Here is a 20,653-nt window from a genome sequence, read left to right on the forward strand (position 1 = left end):
TGTTCATGTCTACTGTGGAAACCCAGGACCTGCCTTCTAGATCAGGATGCCAGATTGGGGCCCAGACATCACTGGTGAGGCAGTGTGTGCTGCCAGTGAGAGACTGGGTTTGGGACTGTTCTGTGGAGATTGGAGCATGAGTGGTTGTATTCTGAGAGAGCATTGAAGTTAGGACATTGCAATGGGGAAGGTGATGGCATGAGGCTGGAGGAACCTTGGACAGTGGAGATGAGACCGTTTAGGAGGAATTAAGATAAACTGTTGGGCCTGACTGCTCATAGTATCACCTCTAGCTGCCCTTGTCAGCTTGGCTGCCCAAGCCTATCATATCAGCCGATGAATCAGAACTATAAAATTCTTGCAGTAGCTAGTTTCTTGAAGGATTTATCTTTATTTCTTTCAGATTGAATCCCCAGGCATTATGATGAATAAGCAGAATTGGTGTGGATTGAATTTTTGTTGTTGATTGTAACCTGCTAGAGGCTATCTCTTATTAATATTTGGGATGTGGAAATTTTTGTAGATATTTCCATACACCTTAAGTTTGTATTTCTTACAAAAATTTATTACGGCATGTGAGCATGATGCTAGATGACTGACTGGGGGTGGATTATAGCTAAGTTGGGGAAGGGGGGGAGTGTTATTGTTTTTTTCCCCTGTTGGAAAATATTTGAACTACTGTGAAATGCCAATGCAATTCCCAGTACTCAAGTGATTTTTTTTTTTTTCCTTTGAAAGATAAGATGTTTCTTTCCCATGCATTGGCTCAAGTGCTGGTCTTGTTTGATACTGAATTGGTTTAGCTCATGAAATTTGCAGCAAACTTTCTACTTCTTGCTAGATTAGTCTTCTGCAAGTTCATCTTCTAGAACTGGGTTGCTTGGGGGAGGGAGTTTAATGACTCTCTGAGTGAAAAGAGCGTAAAGGAGTGTGGGAGATTTCCATCCTGAAAGCTTGCACTTATCTGTGGGCTTGCGAATCCTGAGCAGGAATGTTTTACCTAGACCTGTGTTGCATGTCTTGCTCTGAAGTGGCCTGCCTCACCCTTCATAGAGATTACTTGTCTGCTGGCCTGGCAGCTGCTAGATGCCCTCAACTTACAGGCTGTTGTATTAAATTTGCTTCAGTTTTCTGTCTTCCTTGACCAAAGATGCTGGGTCCTCTGGCTACCCCATGGCTGCTCAGGCAGATTCACCAGCTCTGCCGCAGGAGGAGTGATTGGTCACCACAGCAGGCTGTGGTGAGGTTTGTCCCTGTTCCTGGATAAAGTCTTGTGCCTGCTTTGTCAAAATGAATGTTATAAATGGTGGGAGATGCTGGATCATATTATTGCAGGTACCTGGGAGAGAGATCCAGACTCTTTTTTTTAACAGTATTTGCACTGGCTGAAATCAAAATGGTAAGCTCTGGATTAAAAAGGGTTTGCTTGGAAGGAGTTGTAGCTCAGGGATGTGCATGCAGTTTTGTGCTTTTCAATGGATGTTTGAAAGGGAAGTACTGAAATTAATTTACTCTAATTGAAACCTGAAATGTTGGTTTTGGACACTTGTTCATTTCTGCTAACTACTTGAGAATTATTTTTTTTTCCAGTTGGTGGTTCTAAATTAAGTGAAAGTTTCAACAGGCTACATGAAAATTCAGTAAGCCTTTATTTTTAATTTTTGGCATTTGCCACAACATATTAAGGAAGCAATTGAGATTTCTGATTAATCCCTTCTTACCAGAAGATTGTAGCATTTCTTTTCTTTTTTCTTTCATTCTTGCATTTCTATGTTATCTTTTTCCCCTCTCCCACTTTTTTTCCACGTCTAACCATGCTTAGTCAGATTCTGACTGTTGCCAGAATATCAGTTCCCCTTCAGTCTTTCTCCTGCAACTGCTAATACATATTAAATGCTCCAGTCATTTTCCTTCTTCTATTAATATGTCTATTTAAAAAAGTGTGTGTACACAGAGCAAAACAAGACTCCCAAGCTGATGAGCAGTGGGGGAAATAGTGTGTTCGAGGTCAGTGGGACTGTGCTTCTGGCTCGTGCTCTGGCTGTAGTTTGTTCTCCATTGATGCTGAATCTGTGCATCATCTGATCACTTGGCTGCACACATTTGTTCCAGATGAAATGTGAGCATGTGATAGCATTTAAGTTGTGGCTAGAGCACGTGGTAGTGTAGTAAAACAGCCAGCAGGCTATTTTAAGAGGGCAGATGATAACCTCATGTAGTACAAAATCCTTTGCAGTAAGATGCCTCCTTTTGCCCGCCCCCAGCTCTTGGTCTCTGACATGCTCTGGGCTTGCCAGTGTCCATGAACGCTCCTGTTCTGAAACAAGTCTGTCTCAGCAGTATTACCATGTGTCTGTGGTAATTGGATTTGATGATAATGACTTAGACTGGTAATTATCTGCTCTTTTCCGTTTTGCAAATGGAGGCTTGGATTGCAGGTAACACTACCTATTTTGGACCCAGAGAGACAGATTTTCCTAGTTTGTTTTTTTTTTTAATTCCAAAATTTTCGTTGTATAAATTAAGCTTTTTGCTTCATTATATGGGCCTCTTCCCCTTTCTTCACACAGCATGGCTTTTGAAACTAAGCTAATATTTCAGAAATTAGTTGAGAAATGTTGGCAGAACATGCATCTAGGCAGAAGGCATCTGAAATCAGTTATGGCAAGCCATCCTTCCTGTGTCTTTAGGTAAGAATATGGAGATGCTCACAGTTTAGCTGATGTGTCCTTTTTTTGTTTTAGAAAATAAATCTAAAATTCAAGTATTCCAAAAGGAGACATCTCTCTTCCTAGCTGAAAGTTTCCTGATTGTATCAATTTTCTCTTCATTAGAAATTAGTTTAATCTGAGCCTTAAAATATTTAATGTGCCATTACTGACTTCAGCGGTTGGGAAAGAGCAGTTTGTAAAACCTTGCACGGAGGTGATTTCGTTCGGAATGTTTATGTTCAGTAAGTACTTTCAGACCCTGGCCAGGCCAATTGGGCAGCCTGTTTTGGTAGTCTGAACTGCTGTCATTGTTGCTGTCCTCTCATTTTGATTTCTGCTGTCAAGTTTTCATTTTCAGTGCTTGAGTACTTTTAGTTAGCATGAAATGTTAACTAAGGTGTTTGTGCGGAACCATGATTTCTGATTGTCCTTTCATAAAGGCTTTTCCAAAACTTGTTTCTTTTTAACTTACTGGGGAAAAAAAATTCAGGAATAAATTGTTGATGTAGCCGTAATGTGTGTTTCTACTACAAGATGGGAAACAGTTTGCAGATTCTGTTACAGTAACTTCTGCTGTGATTAAAAAAAAAAAAAAAAAAAGAAAGTGCAGCCCCTGGAGTGACCAGTCACTCACTCCCATGACTCACAATCGGTCTAACCGGGGTTGCAGTCTTTAGAAGGTGAGGTGTTGATAGTGTTACAGACATCACATGAATTCGGAAGACCAAAAATCTGCCCTATCGTTTTCCTTTTTTTTTTTTTTTTTTTTTTTGGTAATTGCAAGTTATTGACAAACTGATTCAAATAATTGTCAGCATCTGTCTCATAGACAGACTTAAAAACTGATTTCACAGGCTTTCTCCTGCTACACTGACCTTTAATGAACTATTCATGAGAGAAGACACTAGCTTCACAAAATATAAGTGTCTGCTTTCAGAATCAGCATCACAATCCCAGAGGATATGTTAACTTTGTTCTTGTGGGGGGTGAAGGGTGACAGGAGGGCAGTGAGACTTAGAAGCTGCTTTCCTTCTCTGCAACCTGTTTTATTTGGGAAAATCCTTCACCTTGCTCTTGTTGTTTTCCCCTAGAAAATGACTATTTAACCATGTTCTTGTTTCTAAGATGCACTGGCAGTCTCTGTCTTCTGCAAAACATTAATTTTTGCCATTTCTATCACTGAGTGCTTACTCTGTTTTATAGCAAAGCTGACTGTATTTGTTTCCAAGTGTATATTTTGCGGGTTTTTTTCTTGGTGCAGTGTGTCTTCTTACTTACACACAGTATTCCCTCTGCATTTTGGCCTGGATTTCCACAGCTGCGTTTCCTGATTTATTTTAGGAGAGTAGCTTACATAGTTCTTGTCTGTGTGTATCAGGAAGAGAAGTGGGTTTTACTGGGCTGACTCTTTCTCGGGGTATGTTTCTGGCCGAGTTTGCCTGTTGATGGTGCCTCTCTTTATTGGCACTTGAAGGTGCTTATGCAGTTGCTGTGTTTCAGCCCAGAGAGTAGGTGTAACCTGTTGTGTTGGCGAGCACTGAGGCATTTCAACTTCAGCATCCCGATAAAATTTGATCTTTGGTAATCTAATTCCAACAACTTTTATTTTTACCTGTAGTTCCAGGAGTGTGAGCTTCCTTAAGCCTTAGTACTCAGTCATGTATTAATCCTATATGCCACCGAATGTTTCTCTCAGTGGCTGCTGAGATTATCGCTTTGTAGTCATCAATTTGATAATGATATAGGATGAAGGTGGGATAGATGTGGCTTTTGTTTTGCTGTGCGGGTAGGAAATTTGGAACAGGCTTATGTTTTCTTACTTAATCAAGTGTAGGCAGTGCTAACCTTTCTGTTTCTGTTTTTTAAATTACATCTTCGTTTGCTGCTACTAGGAGTTTATGCTCAGAAATACCAGATTCTATGACTTTCTTACAAAGATTTCATTTGAGGATTCTGACTTGCTGTGTCTCATTCTAAAAACAGATTTGGAAAGCTTAAGAAATTGTACAGTTCATCTTCAAAAAGAAATGTAGTATTTCTTTTGTGTTTCTTTTTTTTAATGCTGTTTTTGCTGGGGTTGATGACAAGTTGTAAATGTTTTGTCGATGTTTAGATGTTTACTTTGAAGCAGTGGCTTAGGTAAAATGTTGCTTAGTATTTGAAATAAATACTCTGTGATGTCCTTAGTGCTTTGATGTGACTGTTTTGGACAAAAATTCTTGGAGCCGGAAATCTTTAGGACTCTAAACCAAGTTTTTTAACCTTTGTCCTCTTTGGATGTGTGTCGTAAATGTATATCTGGATGCACACACACACAGATGTGCAACAGCCACTACAAATGCCTGTATACATTTTTTATGACTGGTTGTGCTTGCTTTTGTGGATGTTACATCTTAACATGCAGGAATTAAATAAAGCTTTCTAAGTTGTGTTCTGGTTTTAGTACAGTTAGGTTTTTACTTTTGAGGAACAGGCTTATATAAGCAGCAAAATTTATTCCAGACCTCCTCTTAAGTTTTATTCATTCTTTACCACTGACTTTTCTCTTGTGAACTGTTACAGAATCGTGCAGAAATCTTACACTGCAGGTTTGTTTTCTCAGTTATTTTTCAAATTGTTCCTTTTGTCTTACTCTTAATTTTTGAAACAGAACCTAATTTTTTTCTTTTAGCTCTCCCTTGTACTGTACATTACTACATTTCGGCAACAACATGCTTCATAGAGATTTCCAGAACATTCGTAATCATCTCTTCTTCCCCCTCCCCTTCTTTTCCTTTCTCAGTTGTCATAGTTCCCTGCTTTTCTTATCTCTCCTTTTACTGCTGCAGCTTTCAGATGATAATGCAGAGCTCGAGGAACAGCTGCTGCTTAATAGCTGAAGGAGACTCAGCACCACTTAGAGCTGACCTAATGTGAGAATAAATGAAGAAATCTATGATTTGCATGTAGGCTTACCTACGGCATCTTTTTTCCTGCTTGGACATATTAGGTGTCATCGCAGGAGGTTGAACCTCCGTGGCTTCACCTTGCCAGCTGCCGCAGGGGTTGTGCCACACTGGGGGTGGTGGCACAACAAAGCAAGATGTTGGGATTCTTAGTGTTTTTCAAGATCATCTGTTTCTAACCACGAATTGCTTTTTTCCCCTACTGCTTCTTTATTTGCGCTCCCGTGGCCAAAAATACTGCAGCGTATGCACTAGGAACAGGTGGAGTGACACGTTGTCCATGTCATGCTGTGCTTTACCAAGCCATCCTGCTCATTTCCTTTCATTTCCTCCGGGTGAGTGAGCCAATGTTCTCCTAATCTTTTGTGCTTGGGGCCCAAGGCCTCGAAACTGAGCTGGAAAGTGTCCTGCTGGTTTAGTACACCCAGCCTGGGGGTTACAGCTTATTTTGGGGCTGGCTGGTGAGCTTAACAGCAGCAGCAGCCCTATCTGTGCTGCACAGATGCCTGAGCTCTGAAGTCAGCTCCTCAGCTGCTGCAGTTTGTGATGCAGTACTGTAAAGAGAGCTGTCATCTATTTTTGTCAGATGCTTAAAGTGTTAATACCCACTGAGAATACTGTACTGGGTATATTCAAGGCAGTAGTCAGGGAAGGAAATACTTATTAGGAAAAACCTTTCTATTTTGCTCTTAATCAGTATGTTAACTTTTCTTACTATGACGGTTAGATACAGCCTCACTGATACTTTAATGATTTAAGGATACAAGCAAGTTAAGCTTGGTAGACTTATTGAAGAAGTGCGTGCCTGGAAGCTTGACTGAACTACCCTCGAGATTTTTTCTTTTTCCCCCCCCGTCTCCAGTTATAAACCTTGCCTTATCAGGTGAAGTACCTTATTTGAAAAATACTTCCTCCATAACTGGTTTCTGACTTTAAGGTCTAGAAAGGGGAAATAAAATAGTATAAAGGTTACCTGAGGCCTTAAAACTGAGTGATTTGAAGAAAAGAATCCTGCTGCAGGCTTAGTGTATGCTGTAGTCTGCTCTCAGCAGGTATATTTTCAACTTTTTCTCATTTCCTTTTGCTTTCATGAATTTCTCAGTTAATATTTTTACCTTTCAGTAGATATTGGTTGTTGCAGGGATATGAGGGATGAGCATTGTTATTTTAGTTTTATTTCCTTATTTGTATTAGATCATAAACACTTTGAACAGAAGTCTCCATCTACTGAGGGTTAGTGATTTAGATGACTTTAAAGTTACCTGAATGTATTATCCTGGCCATTTTGAATGTGAAGGAGTTTAAGCAGATCCATGCATTAGTCTTGTTTAAAATGGGAAGGTGGATTTGGTGTTTGAACAGCCAGTCTGTGGATTAAATGAATCTTAAAGGCATTTTGTTTGGTGTTTAAGAGTTGTCAGTGATGGAAAAACGAATATGGCTGTCATGAAGTGAATTTAAACACTGGCTTATTAATAGGCATTAATATAATTGCAAATGTGGAATGACCATCCAATGTATACCTTGCTATAGGGGTTTTGCTGTTGTTGATACTTCACCATGTTATGTAACATGTAACGAATGATCTGGAAAAGGTCATAAAATTGTTATTCATTGAGTTTGTAGGCAGTTGAAATCCTAGGGGCAAAAATGCATGCGTAATTCTAGGAAGCCAGGCCTGTGTATTTGGAATTAGTATGGGGTGTGGAAAAGAAAGCCAGAATCTGTGGGTCAGGGCAGGCAATTGGCAGGTTTTGGCAGTCAGTGTGCTGTGACCAAAAGGGTCAGAATACTCTTGAATGTATGCATGGTGTTATAGGTCACGTAAGACCTCTTGCTGTTGGACTGTTTGATCTGATCTGGTAGAATACAGTGTCCGTCTGGGACATTGTTGTGGTTTGACCCCATCTGGCAGCTCAGCCCCACGAAGCCACTCGCTCACTCTTCCCTGGTGGGATGGGGGAGAGAATCAGAAGGGTAAAAGTGAGACAGCACGTGGGTTGAAATAAAGGTAGTTTAATGGGTACAGCAAAACCTGTGCACACCAGCAAAGCAGAACAAGGAATTAATCCATCACTTCCATGAGCAGGCAGAGGTCCAACCATCTTCAGGAAGGCTGGGCTGCATCACTCCTGGTGGTGACTTGGAAAGACAAACACCATCACTCTGAACACCATCACCTCCTTTCTCCTTCTTTCATCTTAATGCTTATAGAAGGCATATCTGTGTGTGGTCCTTTCTATGGTATTTAAAAACGAAGTTAGTTAAATAGTTTGGTCAAAAGACTTGGCTTGGCTGGGTCCTCGTCTGATGTGATTTCTGAAGGTTTTATTCTTGTATTCTTCCTAATGTTTTATCTGACTGTCTTGGTCAAAGATAAAGATTGCATCAATAAGAGGGTGAACTTCATCACAGGTAGAGTCTCTGCAGAGTTATAAATGTTGTTTGCCTGGAAAGTAAGGGCATATGGGAAATATTTTTTCCAATAAAGCCTTGTTCAATGTCTATATATGCCTGTTGCCTAATGTTTAAAAGACAAATCTCAATATTTCTAAGGTAATATCTTGCTGTTTGCATTTTTAGATTTAAAGAGCTGTAAGCATGTGCAAGTTTGAATTCATGTGCATGTGACATGATTAGAAAAATGGGTTATGTTAGTATTACAGGAGATGATTCAGCATGCAGACCTTATTATTTGGTAATATATTGCAATATAAAAATAACTTTGCTTGATATTTGAATCTCAAAATTCAGCTTTGATTTTTGCAATTGCAGAATTGGGAGTGCTGTGTGGAGGGGATGTTTGTCATCCAGTGTCTCTGAATAGGGAAATTATTCTTTTTCACATCAAGATAAAATTTGACAGTCAATTCTACAGCTGACTTGTCCATAAATATTGGAATAAAGATCACAGGCCACATACAAGTCAGACTTCTCTTGAAAACCTGGAGTAAACTGTTTTCTGTGGCAATCCCATGGAAGCTCCTTGATGCTCTTACTTGTATCGGAGTTTTCAAATATATTGTGAAATGAGCAAACCTCCTCTATTTCATTTGTTTGTTTTTTTTTGCTTGTTTGTTTTATTTTTGTTGTTGTTGTTGTTTTGTTTTGTGGGTTTTTTTGGATGTAAGATTTTTACAATCAAGAAGTTGGGTTCATAATAAATTAGCTTAAAAATGTTAGAGCACCTAAGTTTTTTCCTCACTTTTTATCTCTCTAGGTTAGTTTATTGTTAACCATTAGTAGAAAATCTCTCTGGAGGGTGTCATGGCTCCCTCCTCCTTTATCAATTGCTGCTGCTGAACATACTGACCATGAGCTGCTGAGTGTGGCTTCCTGTCAGAATTGCTTCATGTAAAATCACGAGGAAGCAAATGCTTCTCGTATCCTCCCATTGTGTTGTTTCCTGTGAAGTAGCAGACTGGATGCATGTCCTGGATACAGGCTTTTTTATGGCACTATACATGTTGGGATGGTCCAATGAAATTGTTTTTGGTATCCCTATAGTCTCAGTATAGCAGGAAATGAGGCTTCCTTCCATCCTGTTGTTCTCAAGTTAGCCTGATATTGGAGAGCTCTTGGCTCTGTCAAAATCCAGAATGAAGGTGAGCTTAAAATGGTTTTAGGGTTGGGTTGTTTTTAAGTTTTTGTAAGTTTAAGCTGTATTTTGTAACCTTTTCCTTAAACATTCCTTTCCTTAATCATTCTTTCTCTCCCTTGTAGTCCCTTTCTGATTCCGTTCTGGTGTCTGCATGAGCACCTGTCTCATGTATTTCCTTGTTTAGTATCAAGGCCAGTCTTTCATAATTCTGTTCACACTTCAAGTTTCCTTTTGTAAAAACTACCACTATAAGCAATAAAAATTTCACACTCCTGAGACTTTTTTGTTCCATAACAGCTTAATTTGTTCCCCTGATTTGCACAGTGCTTAGGCTGATCTCCAGTCTAGTTTTGCATTTATAAATTATGCTGTTAATAAAACCTATCATGTGTTTATTGGTTTCGTGAAGTCAGATTATTTCTTATTTCCTAATGCCTTTTTTGTGTATTGAGTCTTTTAATACTTCTTGTGTTTCAGAAGAAAACTTACCAGATTCATACCTAGGCAATTCCCTGGTCCCTCTTCTTTCTCCTTACAGCTTCAACTAACTAAGAGTAGTCACTTAAATTATCTGTAGCCCAGTGAAACCTGTTGAAATAATTATTTGACTTATTTTATGTGAGTGATAACTGCTTGGAGTAAACTAGTGTGCACCTCTGCTTAATTCTATGTCCGTTCTGTGGCATTGTTCTTCTGAGCTGTGCACACACTGCTCGAGCTTAAGAGATGTCAGTACCTGTGCAACCCAGGTAGAACTGCTGTGCCTGGGACCTGAGATGATCCTCAGTCTGAGCGGGGGAAAAACGTGTATGATAACTGTTCGAGTACCTCAAATACCGTGGATGCACTGGGAGGAGTTTTTGCTTACTAAGTAATACTGTCATTAAATGTTTCCTAAATCTCTTCTACCTTTCTTGGGATATTACATAACCAGTCACAACTGGTCTGGCAGCCCCTTCTGTGATTATTTAGGTAGATTCTGTTAAAATTTTCCCTTCTCTTGGTTCAACTAGCCTTCCTTTGTTTCTTTCTTGCTCTTCTCTTGGGAACAGGGGTTTTTCCTCTCCTGTCTTGGAAGGCTGCTTTCTGGGGTATGGACTTTCTGATAGTGCCTGGGCAATGGATTTGTTATCAGGAAAATGAACATGTTTTTGTTGACTTTTTAGATAAAAAACTCTATGCTGCGGGAAACTAAATCTCTTTCTGTTTCTCAAATCAGTTGGAAGAACTGTAGTAGCTGTCTTTTATTGTCAGCTTTCTAGTCTTGCACAAATAAGTACTGTGACTCCTTCCAACCCTTGCAGAATCTGTTGTAAGAGCTATTTTCATGAGACTTTGGATGAGTGTTTCCATTACCTCAGGCAAATATTATGGGTCTCTTTTTTCTTTTTTTTTTTTTTAATCTTCTCTTTTCCCCCCAAAATTCAGATGTTTAATGTCGTCACCCAGTGTTTGAAAGTTACTAGAGCGTTTTCTACAAGATAGTTTGAGGTTTGGATCTCTTTCCCACAGTTAAAAAATTAAAAATAAATTAAAGCTCACCTTTCATCCCTCTGCTTCCCAAACCTCATTCTCCATCTAACCTATCCAGAAACTGCATTTGTCTTAAAATTCATTAGTGTTCAGGAATGCCATTTTCCTCTTTCTTGTAGAGTAAAGAGATAGCATGTACATTGTAGGACTTCTTAAAGTATTTGTAGTAATTTTAAAATGACTTTGTGAATAATCAGGTACAACATCTGTGGCACTGCTTCAGAAGAAGAAGAGTATGCCAAGAGTAGTGGTACCCAGTAACTTTTTTGGCCAAAATGTCTGAGGAAAGCTTCTATCTTCTGATAATTGTGTCTTTTTCAACTTTGTTGGAGCTTAAATGAATGTTGATATTTTTACTTCCTATGTTCTTAACTTTTTTTCAAGTTCAGCTGTTGCTATATTATCCTTCTATTTAAAAATAACTTGGTTTGTGTTTTTGTTTGTTTGTTTGTTTTGGGGGGTTTTGTTTGTTTGGTTTGTTTTTTTTTCTTTATGGGAAAAAATCCCTCCACAGTTTTGCTGGTCCATAACAGTCACTAAAAGACTGTTACCTTGATTGTGAAATGGCTTCTGCATTCATGGTTTGCATGATAGTATAGAAATGCTTAGTTTAAAGGCTTATTTCTATGACTTATTGCCTTTTTGTTGTTTGTTTTTAGACTTTTGATGCAAATGACCTGTATCAGGGACAGAATTTCAGCAAAGTTCTCAGCTCTCTTGTGGCTTTAAATAAGGTGACTGCAGGTAAGTAGACTACTCTGTCTTGATGTTGACTTACAATTAATTTCAACTTGCATCAGTGTATAGTTATACCTGTTGCTGTACCCGTGATGAAATGAGCATGTCCAGCATTTTAAAAGAGTTTTTGTTGGAGTTCATGTTTTTAACACTTTGGCAGTGATCTCTTTGGGTTCCCCAGTGGTGTCTTCTGCAGAAGGAAGCTTTGCGGTAGAGCTGAGACTAAGCCTTTAAGCTGGCAAGCAATCTTAGAAAAAGGGCCTGTTTTTTTGGTTGTTTTTTCTATTTTTTCATCCCAGTTTGAAATACTAAAGATAACTTTTGCTCTATTCTGTCATTCTCATGTTTGAACAGTTTTGTCAGAATTTTTTGCCCTCCTCACTCTCTATTCCCCAGCACTACCCTTTCTTGCCAGTAACAAAAGAATAGCCAATGTCTTTGATCCCTTAAGCCACATGTTTCATTGAGGTAGCAGCTAGAAGTCATGAACCATTTGCCTCAAGTTCTTTGGTGGGAGGGGAGAGAGCTGTAGAAATAACACACGGGTGAGAGGTGTCCATCCATCCTTGTAGGGTGAGGCTGTGCTAAATGATGCCAACTGGACCCAAGGACAATCAAGAAATGTTAACGTTCGTGACCCTTTTGGCTTCTTGCTGCTCCACCGTCAGCAGCAAGTTTCAGTAGTGACCATCAGGTCAGAATCAGGTGAGAGAGATTTAAAAATGAACCATACTTGTCAGTTTTTATGTGAGGAAGAAAAGTGATAGAAAAGTCAGTGGTGGATCAGTGTTACTTCATTTAATGCTAGTGTGATAAGTATCTTGCCACTTTTATAATACTTCTCTCATCTATTTCAACATAGATTTTGGTTTTTGGTGGTTTTTTTCTTTCCCTTGCATTAGAAAGCACCCCTTGAGTTTTGCAAGCAGATTCTTAGATTTAATGAATGGGCATGAAGTAACAACCATTGACTTCTTTTAAGCTGCTTAGGTCAGTTGGAGATACTGCCTCTTATCTGCAGTGTAAGTGCAAATGCAAACCAGAGTAGTACATCTTTAAAACTGCTGTACACTGTAGCTGCCTTTACTGTCTTTGAAATGGAGAAAAAGGGCATTTATTTTGTCCAGATGTCAATAGATTAATGCCCACAGGAGAAAGCCAGTTGCAGCTGGCTTAGAAAGGACTCGGGTGATCCCTTTCATGGGGGGATGGGGGGTGGTATGGAAACCAAAAATCGAAACCACATGCAGAATATGGTGGTACCTCATTCCTAGGAGTGAGCATAAGTCTTCCTGTTCAGCTCTTCTTCCAAACCATTTTCATTACCTAGGTGATTGTGTAGAAAGTGTTTTAGACTCTATCTCCCTGCTCTAGTGTTGGAAGATGGCTTTCAGATCCCTGTGCAGGTCTGCAAGAATTTCAGGCATACACAGGTTCTTCTGAGATGGGCCTTCCTGCCATATGTGAGTAATGTGAGTAATGAGCATGATTACCGGTGGAAGGCTGCTGTGGATGTTCACTCCACCAAATTTTTAGTCTCAGGAGGGGTGGAATCGAGGAACCAATTGCTGTTTGTAGACAAGTGAGGGGAGAGGAACTGATATAGGGAAGTTGAGATAATGGTAAGAGGGAGAAAGGGTTTTGCAAACTCTGGAAATCTTTATATGGATGGAAGAGTAAAGCTTTTGAGGAAATTACCAAATCAATATTCGTCACACATGCATTCTGCTGCCATTCCAGATTCCTGGTTGTTTTAGGAACAGAGTTGATTTCTTTCTCTGACAATAATTCCATTGAGAAATTCATTGAATGTGTTTGTTAGGATTTTAAGAGAAACTTCAATGGGTACATGGGGTCTGCAAGCCTTTTAAATCTGTCAGAAGTTCAGATTGATTTGAAAGTATTCAGATATTATTGGTAAAAATACTTTCAATTTCTATGTGGTTTGTCTGTAATAATTTTCTTTGTTTTCACCATACGCAGTTCCTAATTCAAGCCATAAAAGTGCTCTTGTGTTGGTGTATTAGCTCTACTGTTAGGAAATAGAAAATTTCAGGAATCAGACCACTTAAACAAATGCAATATGGTGTGTTTTAGGGCTGCCCAGAAACCAGAACATACTGTCATAAGCCAGCCTATTTTTTGAGGTGAACTGTGTTGAGGTGTAATGCTGGATTTGTCTGTTCTACTTGACTGCGGTTAGGAAACACAGCAAACTGGATGTGGAGAGGTATCAGGTTACTTTTAATCCTTAAGTTCTATTAGGTAGTGGTGGTTATGGCAAGTTTAAAGTTTCTGGGAGCATTAGAATTATCCCTATAGTTATGATTTACAAATTAAACCCATGATCTAGTCCTGTTTCTCTACTGGTGGTCTGTGAAAACAAAGATGTATGTCCTTTCCATAAAGGACTGTAATCATCAGTGTTTATCTTAATACTGTGGCCTTTAAATGCTTTTAGGAAAGCAGGTTCACAAAGTGTGATGTCTTTTGTTACTTCAGTGTGTAAGGATACTATTCATACAAAATAAGCAACTTGATATGTATAGTTCTAACATTGCACTATTTGACTAGGGAATGTATATTTATAGGGGTTTTTTTTGAGGATAGTGATTTCTGAATGGTAACAATGACACATTTAAAAAAATGCACCCGAGAAGGTGTTTTCTGCTCAGTTACTGCAGACTTGGAGCATCCTTTGTCAACACTACTGTGTTTGTTGTCATTCTCAAACCCTTTCCCTCTTCCTGCATCTCAGCTGCTGTTGGATGCTGTGCTGAAGTTTAAAGGCTTTCCCGTTAAGATGAATCAAGTTGTCCCTTCAGATTTGATGTGGAACAGCAGAAATGCCTTATTCACTGGTCTCCTCAAGGATCTGAGCCTTTGTGTTATTTCCCTTGGACAAAAAATAACCTGGATTTGCATAATCATGGTCTACTTTAGTCTGAAAGTAACTATTAGGAGACTGTAGTTGTGTGTCAGAGGTCAAGTGTTGGAAGAAGAATAAACTACTAGGAAAGAGAGTAACAGAGACATAAAAACCAGGAGAGCATTTGGGAGGCTTGTGTAGTCTAGTGAAAACATCCAGGTTCGGGACTGAAAAAACTGCATTGCTTTCAGGACTTCTTGAAGCTCAGATGCTTGCTGAGTAATTTACTTGTATGTGGGAAAATGTGAGGAAAAGGAATGACTTGCCATACTTGTGTGGAGGAGCAGTGTTTGTCTGCTGTCCTGTGCAAGTGCCCTGGGAGTTCAGCTGTGAGAACTGGGAACGGTGGTACAGCCAGGAGCAACCCCTGTCCCTCCAAACCGTGGGGAGAGGCTCCCAGCAGGGCTGTGGGAGGCTGCAGCCAGCACTGGCACTGACCCTGGCCCTTATGAGCTGCTTTTGGTGCAGCCCCTGTCTAGCTGTGGCTTGGTAATCCAAATGAGGACTCCTCACCTGGGGGTGGGCAACAGGGCTGGGGCTGCCCCAGGGCCTCCCATTCCTGGCTGGGATGGTGGGATGAGCCCTGCCCTGCTGCTCCCTTGATGACCCCAGCCCACAAGGGAGCCCAGCAGCCCCTTGATGGCACATAACACTGCCCTTCAGAAGAACATATCATGTGGGTGTGCTTCCCAGAGTAGAGACAAATGAAAGAGGGGAGAGGTTTAAGGAGGGTTTTTGTTTATTTGAGCAAGCAGTTTTTCTCCTCTCTATTCCTATTCCTCCCTCCAAAGAAGAAAAAATAGCTTAGTTGGCAAAAAGAGAGATGAGACAAAGAAATTTAGGGAAAAAAACAGTGGAAGGAATGTTTTAATTGAGATGGAGATGGTGAAGGCGTGGGGTGTGGTGCTGCGGGAAGAGCTAAGAAACAGATGTGGCTGGCTTCACTTCAAGCAAGTTTTATGCATTCAAAGTTCTTGGCCACCAGCTAAAAGGTTAATTACCTTTAAATAGACTGGTAGTGAGTAGGAATAGAGAAATAGAACCCTAACCCTCCTCTTTCTAAACAGCCCAAGTTGTTTTCCTGTCTGTGTGGGGAAGAAATTGACAGTGTCTCAGGATTTTAGATTATTTATTACTATAATTTTTTGAATCTTGAATTACCGAGCAACTGCAGATGTATCAAATCTGGTTTAAGCATGTGAATTTTACAGAGGTAAGCAGAAGTTAAATGCAGATTTTTTTCAAATTCTTATATTTACCTTTTTTTCCATTCTTCTACAGACATAGGACTGGGCAGTGACTCTGTGTGTGCACGTCCCTCATCTCATCGGATAAAATCTTTTGATTCTCTGGGATCCCAGTCTTTACACAGTAGAACTTCAAAACTCTTTCAGGGACAGTATCGGAGTTTGGTAAGTTCTGGAAAAATGAGACATGCTGCAGTGTGATTTTTTTTTTTTTTTTTATTTTCCTTTTGCCAAGTTTTATAAGTAACTGATAGCGTAGCAGATTAACTATTTCCTCTCTTTCACCACTGTATTTCTAGCCTGTGACATCATGTTTTTGCAGCTTTTCTTATGATGTTCCAAAATGCATGCAGCTTTCTGTGAACTTCTAATAATTTTTTTCTTTATTTAGCTCTGCATGTTGTCTGCATACACAGTGTCTTAATGGATTTGTGTCTTTCTTTTTCCAAAGGCAAGAATCTCATTTTCTCTCTCACTGAATTTAGGAGTGATATTGAAGGATATTCAAACCTCAGCAAAGGTGGTACTTTTAATGTTGGCAGTAGTAGTAGTTATTCCTGTTGTCTGTTATGTTTTGAGGTTAATCCTTCAACTGGTCTTCAGGTAACTGGTGTGGACAGTTGTTTTATAGTACAGCTGAAATCAGGGTTGAGTACCTCTTAGAAACTAAACTGTGATAAAAGGTGCTTTTAGTGACTGAAGGTTTGCAAGGAGGGTTCAGATCCCTACTGAAACCTGCTTTTTCTGTGCTTGAAAGAGGTTGTCTTGAATGGTGTGATGATTACTATGTGTAACTTGAAAAGCCATGCTCTGCTTGAGCTTTCTTAGGTGCAGTTTGTTTTCTCTGTGCAAGTTTTTGCCCTTGGCCACCAATTCCAGCTCCTGTTCTGCTGTTCACAGCCCACTCAGTTTTGCTGGTGCAGCTGTTTGTGGGACTAGCTGTTAGCTGGATCACTGAAGTGATCAGAGTTTTAAGTATTTCTATCACTTTGTTGATCTGAGTTGCTTTGCACAAAGTTAGAAAGAGCTGAGAAGTGTAAGAAGGAGGGAAAGAGAGCTAGTAGCCAAACCCAGGAAATTCTTAGTTTGGTTTTGTTGCTGTAGATGATCAGTTTGAAGCTGTTCTCACCAAATTTGTACTCAGTTTCCTTTGCTGGAAAGCCATTCTGACAGAGCAGAGGGACTATAGTTGATCTCACTGTGCAGTGTTGCTGCTTGTTTTGTGGCTTTTTACTGTTTACTAAGCCAAAAGATTTTCTCTTGTTGAGCAGTCAGAGTGGATGAAAGCACGTGATGTACCAGCAGAGGACTAAGGCAGAGGTACCTGTTTGAAAATGTGCCAATTTTATTGTCAAACACTGTGACTTACAGTATCTTGGGGCTTTCTGAATGTTTTTGAAGTTGTTTGCCCTCATTTTCCTAAAGTTTCTCAGCTCCTAAGTCTGATGGTTAAATTGAGTTGTGATACAGTAACAAGATTACTGTGGGTATGAATTAAGCTGCTGTGTTACAAGATTCAAGTGACAACATGCAGTACATCTTTTGATCATCTCAACTATATAGGCAGCATGTAGGTGAAAATCTTCTACCTGGGTAGCTGACTAGGATTGCTTACACAGTCATCTTCTCACTAAGTTACTTTTTTAGTTACACAGGTAATCCTCAGTTATAGACAGACATGATTTGTAGTCCTGTTCTCTTAGTTCCAGTGCAATGTATTTAAAACTGTCCAACTATTTAGCTTTTCTAGTATTAAGGTTTTCCCTGACTCTCACGAAATGCTTGAATGGTGCAGATATTCAAAATTGACATCCATGAACAAAATGCTAAATTTGAATGTCATTAATTTGAAACACTTAGTTGTTATGACAGAGCAATAGTCTGTCTTCACATTTGTGATAGGGAATGAGCATGCATAAATATCATTATATGGACAGCTGCAAGTCTGACATGCTGCAGACTTCCAGCTTTACTAAGCTTGAGAGAAATGATTTGTGAGTACTTGTTTGAGGTAAGTTGCATAATTGTTTTGTAGGTTTTGTGAAAGAACACTGTCCTTCTTCATTGTCAGGCCATGGAGACTTGTACATTCAGCTGTGGAACCTTCCAACTTGATCTGTTACAGGAGAAAAAAAAGAAGGTTTTAAGCTGAAAACTCTATTTATATCCAAAACTAAATTAAATCCAACTCATTTTCTCCTCCCAGCCCAGTTTTTTAGAAAAAGACTCTTCAATGTAAAACTCTTGGTTCTTTGTAGATACCAAAGGCAATTTATGATATTTATAAAAAATATATGTGTTTTCTTTATTATTCTCATTTTATTTTCTTTATTACTCTTATTTTAGCTCTGTTAACCCCTTCTGATTTGAAAGGACTCTAATAAGACAATATACTCCCTGGGCTGATGAGAATTCATAGATTAAAAATTAGAGAAATACTACAAATGCCAAATCAGTCCTTATAAAAGCTTTTCAGTAAAAATGTGTGGTGAGTATTGTGTGTGGAGGAGAGGCTATTTCCATTTTCTGTTTTCTTCATGGAATAATGTTTAAATCTCTAATGTGATCATTTTGTTCTTTGTGTTCTCACTTACTAGGACATGACAGATAACGGCAACCATCAGTTGGTGGTGAGAGCAAAATTTAATTTTCAACAGACAAATGAAGATGAACTTTCTTTTTCAAAAGGAGATATTATTCATGTTACAAGAGTGGAAGAAGGAGGCTGGTGGGAAGGAACTTTAAACGGAAAAACAGGGTGGTTTCCGAGTAACTATGTACGAGAAATAAAATCAAATGGTGAGTTTTGAATGGGAGAGCATATTTGCAGAAATTCTTGCTTTGGATAGAGGTTGATAGTTGGTTGATTCATTAAAAATGATAATGATTTTTGTTTAAGCTTGACAGTATTTACTGAACTTCATTCACAGCGATCATTAATCCTCAGGAACTCATACTTCAGCACCCCAGTTCACTATATAGAGTGCTCTGAGGCTTCTGAGTTATCAGTAAGCATGCAGAAAACTTCCCATTTTGTTTGCCTGTCTATCTCTGTCACAGTTGGGCTGCTCTGAGTTCCTTAGTCTGAATTCCTAGAATACGGGATTTTGACTCAGGTGCTGACATATTTTGAATTGGTACTTTGTGTTTAAATAGTGAGAGATTTCCTACAAATCTCTTTAAAAACAACACAACAAAAAAAGTACCAGAAAGAAACCTCAAACCAACCAAAAAAACTGCAGCAAAAAAATTACTCAACACATCCCATTACTTAGAAGCAAATAATTGCAGGAAGGAAACCCAGTTCTACCAAAATCCACTTTTGAAAGATAATGTATTTGTGATTTTTCTTTTTCTTTCATGTTCATGCGCCTTCAGCTTTTCTTCATAGAGGCTTCACCCTTCCACTGAAGTTTTATTTTAACCTTTATACAGTGAAAGTGCCTTCTGTAAATGTCATCTGAATATCAAAACTAACATTACTGTCTCCTTTATTTCCTTTTTTTTTTTTTCCCATATCTTTCCTGTCTCAGCTTACTTTCAGAGATTAGGGATAAACCTGGTATGATAAAACTACCCAGGGACTCTGGGAGGCTTTATCACTCTTTCCCATGTCACAGCTCCAGTGAAAATGCACATCTTTTGAGGCTGTGCTAAAGTCATTGGCATGGCTTTTATCTTTTTTTTTTTAGGCAGCCATACAGATGCCTGCTTGCAAAGTGAGGTTGTAAGGGTGAAACTCCACATTTTAAACTTACTTTTCTCCTCTGGTTGCATCCTCTTATTTTCTTCCCTGATTTACTGTGTAAGGTCTGTTGTTGCAAAATGCTGGTCTTAGATCTGCAACTTCATTGTCCTTTTCAACTAGATTATCTTAGACAATTCTCCTAGTCACAGTGTAAGACTTAGCTTTAATGTTCTTCAGAGATTAATCAGATCTTGACAAACAATTCATGAAGCTTGTTTTTTGTCTGTAGTGTTGTTGTAGCATCAGTCATGATGACCCTCTTGTCCCATCGTTACTCAATTAAATCAGTGTGGCAGAGGTCTTGTTTGGATTTCATCAGTTTTGATCTCTTCCAACACTTGAAACTGGAATCTGGATAGGCAGTTAGGCTCCAGAATAGAAATAGCTTTTAACAGTGAACATGTAAGAACCAGAAGTTTCCAGTAACTGAAATTAAGGTGGTTCTTGTTTTATTAAGAATACTGCACTTAGGTGAGGTACATCTTGAAGTCAGAAGAGACAACAAGCTGTAGTGCCAAGGTTAGTACCAAGTAGAGTTTGATTTTTGCGAGTCCTTGCAACCCTATCTGATCCCTGGGGCTGAGATGAGTTGCCTCTAGTCTTTAATTTCTAACATTCACTTCTGGCCCTCAGAAAAATTTACTCCCAAGTTGTTTTCTCTCTGCTGTATAGGTGTGTTCTCTGTGCTACAGCAGCTTACCTCTTCGGGCTTCTGCAAGACTTCTCGCATTCTTGGAGCGCTCTCTCATATGTTCAGTTGTTTCTATAGAAGGCAATGTGTGCCTGTGCTTTTTTGTTCTCAGAAAGCTTAGTCCATTGCTTATTACAAATTTAAAGTGACTGACCCGTAGCTCACTATCTTTCTCTGTTCTTCTCCATTGTAAAATTGCTGTTTTGCCATCACTTGTCCTCTCTGGTTTCAGATATGGATGTAGGTAGTTCTCTTACTATCAAATCAGCACAATAGGTACTGTGTAGTTTATCAAAACAGTAATTTTAACCTCCTTTTATGCATTTGTAACTATGTGTTTGAATTGTCTGAAGTTGACTTTTTTAATAAGAAAGACGGGAGGGTGGTAGAAGGAAGCATGGCATACTAAGAGCTTCTTGGTGTTTGTTAATAACTGTTGAGTTGCAGATCAGTTTTACCCCTTGATGTATGTATGCTATGGCATGTTTTGTTGCCACCACCCCTTATGTT

The 20,653-nt window shown here is 39.2% G+C and overlaps 1 protein-coding gene across 5 annotated transcripts in view; it reads left to right on the forward strand.

Annotated features, from left to right (window-relative positions):
* The window catches only part of ARHGEF7 (Rho guanine nucleotide exchange factor 7), a 108,374-nt gene that overhangs the window by 18,797 nt on the left and 68,924 nt on the right, over positions 1-20,653 (forward strand). For 3 of the 5 annotated variants that reach the window (XR_003916323.1, XM_018084135.2, XM_018084137.2), the window contains exons 2-4: positions 11,450-11,534; positions 15,739-15,869; positions 18,302-18,503. Coding sequence is in view for 4 of the 5 variants with exons in the window: in XM_018084135.2 (XP_017939624.1) it covers positions 18,305-18,503 (199 nt within the window). In the remaining variant the exon portion in view is untranslated. Of the gene's footprint in view, positions 1-11,449; positions 11,535-12,116; positions 12,234-15,738; positions 15,870-18,301; positions 18,504-20,653 lie in introns of those variants that run through there. The other 2 variants (XM_018084136.2, XM_025896255.2) reach the window with 2 other exon arrangements.

The sequence above is a fragment of the Manacus vitellinus genome, unplaced genomic scaffold, assembly GCF_001715985.3.
Source record: "Manacus vitellinus isolate BGI_N305 unplaced genomic scaffold, ASM171598v3 scaffold_7_pilon, whole genome shotgun sequence".
NCBI lineage: Eukaryota > Metazoa > Chordata > Aves > Passeriformes > Pipridae > Manacus > Manacus vitellinus.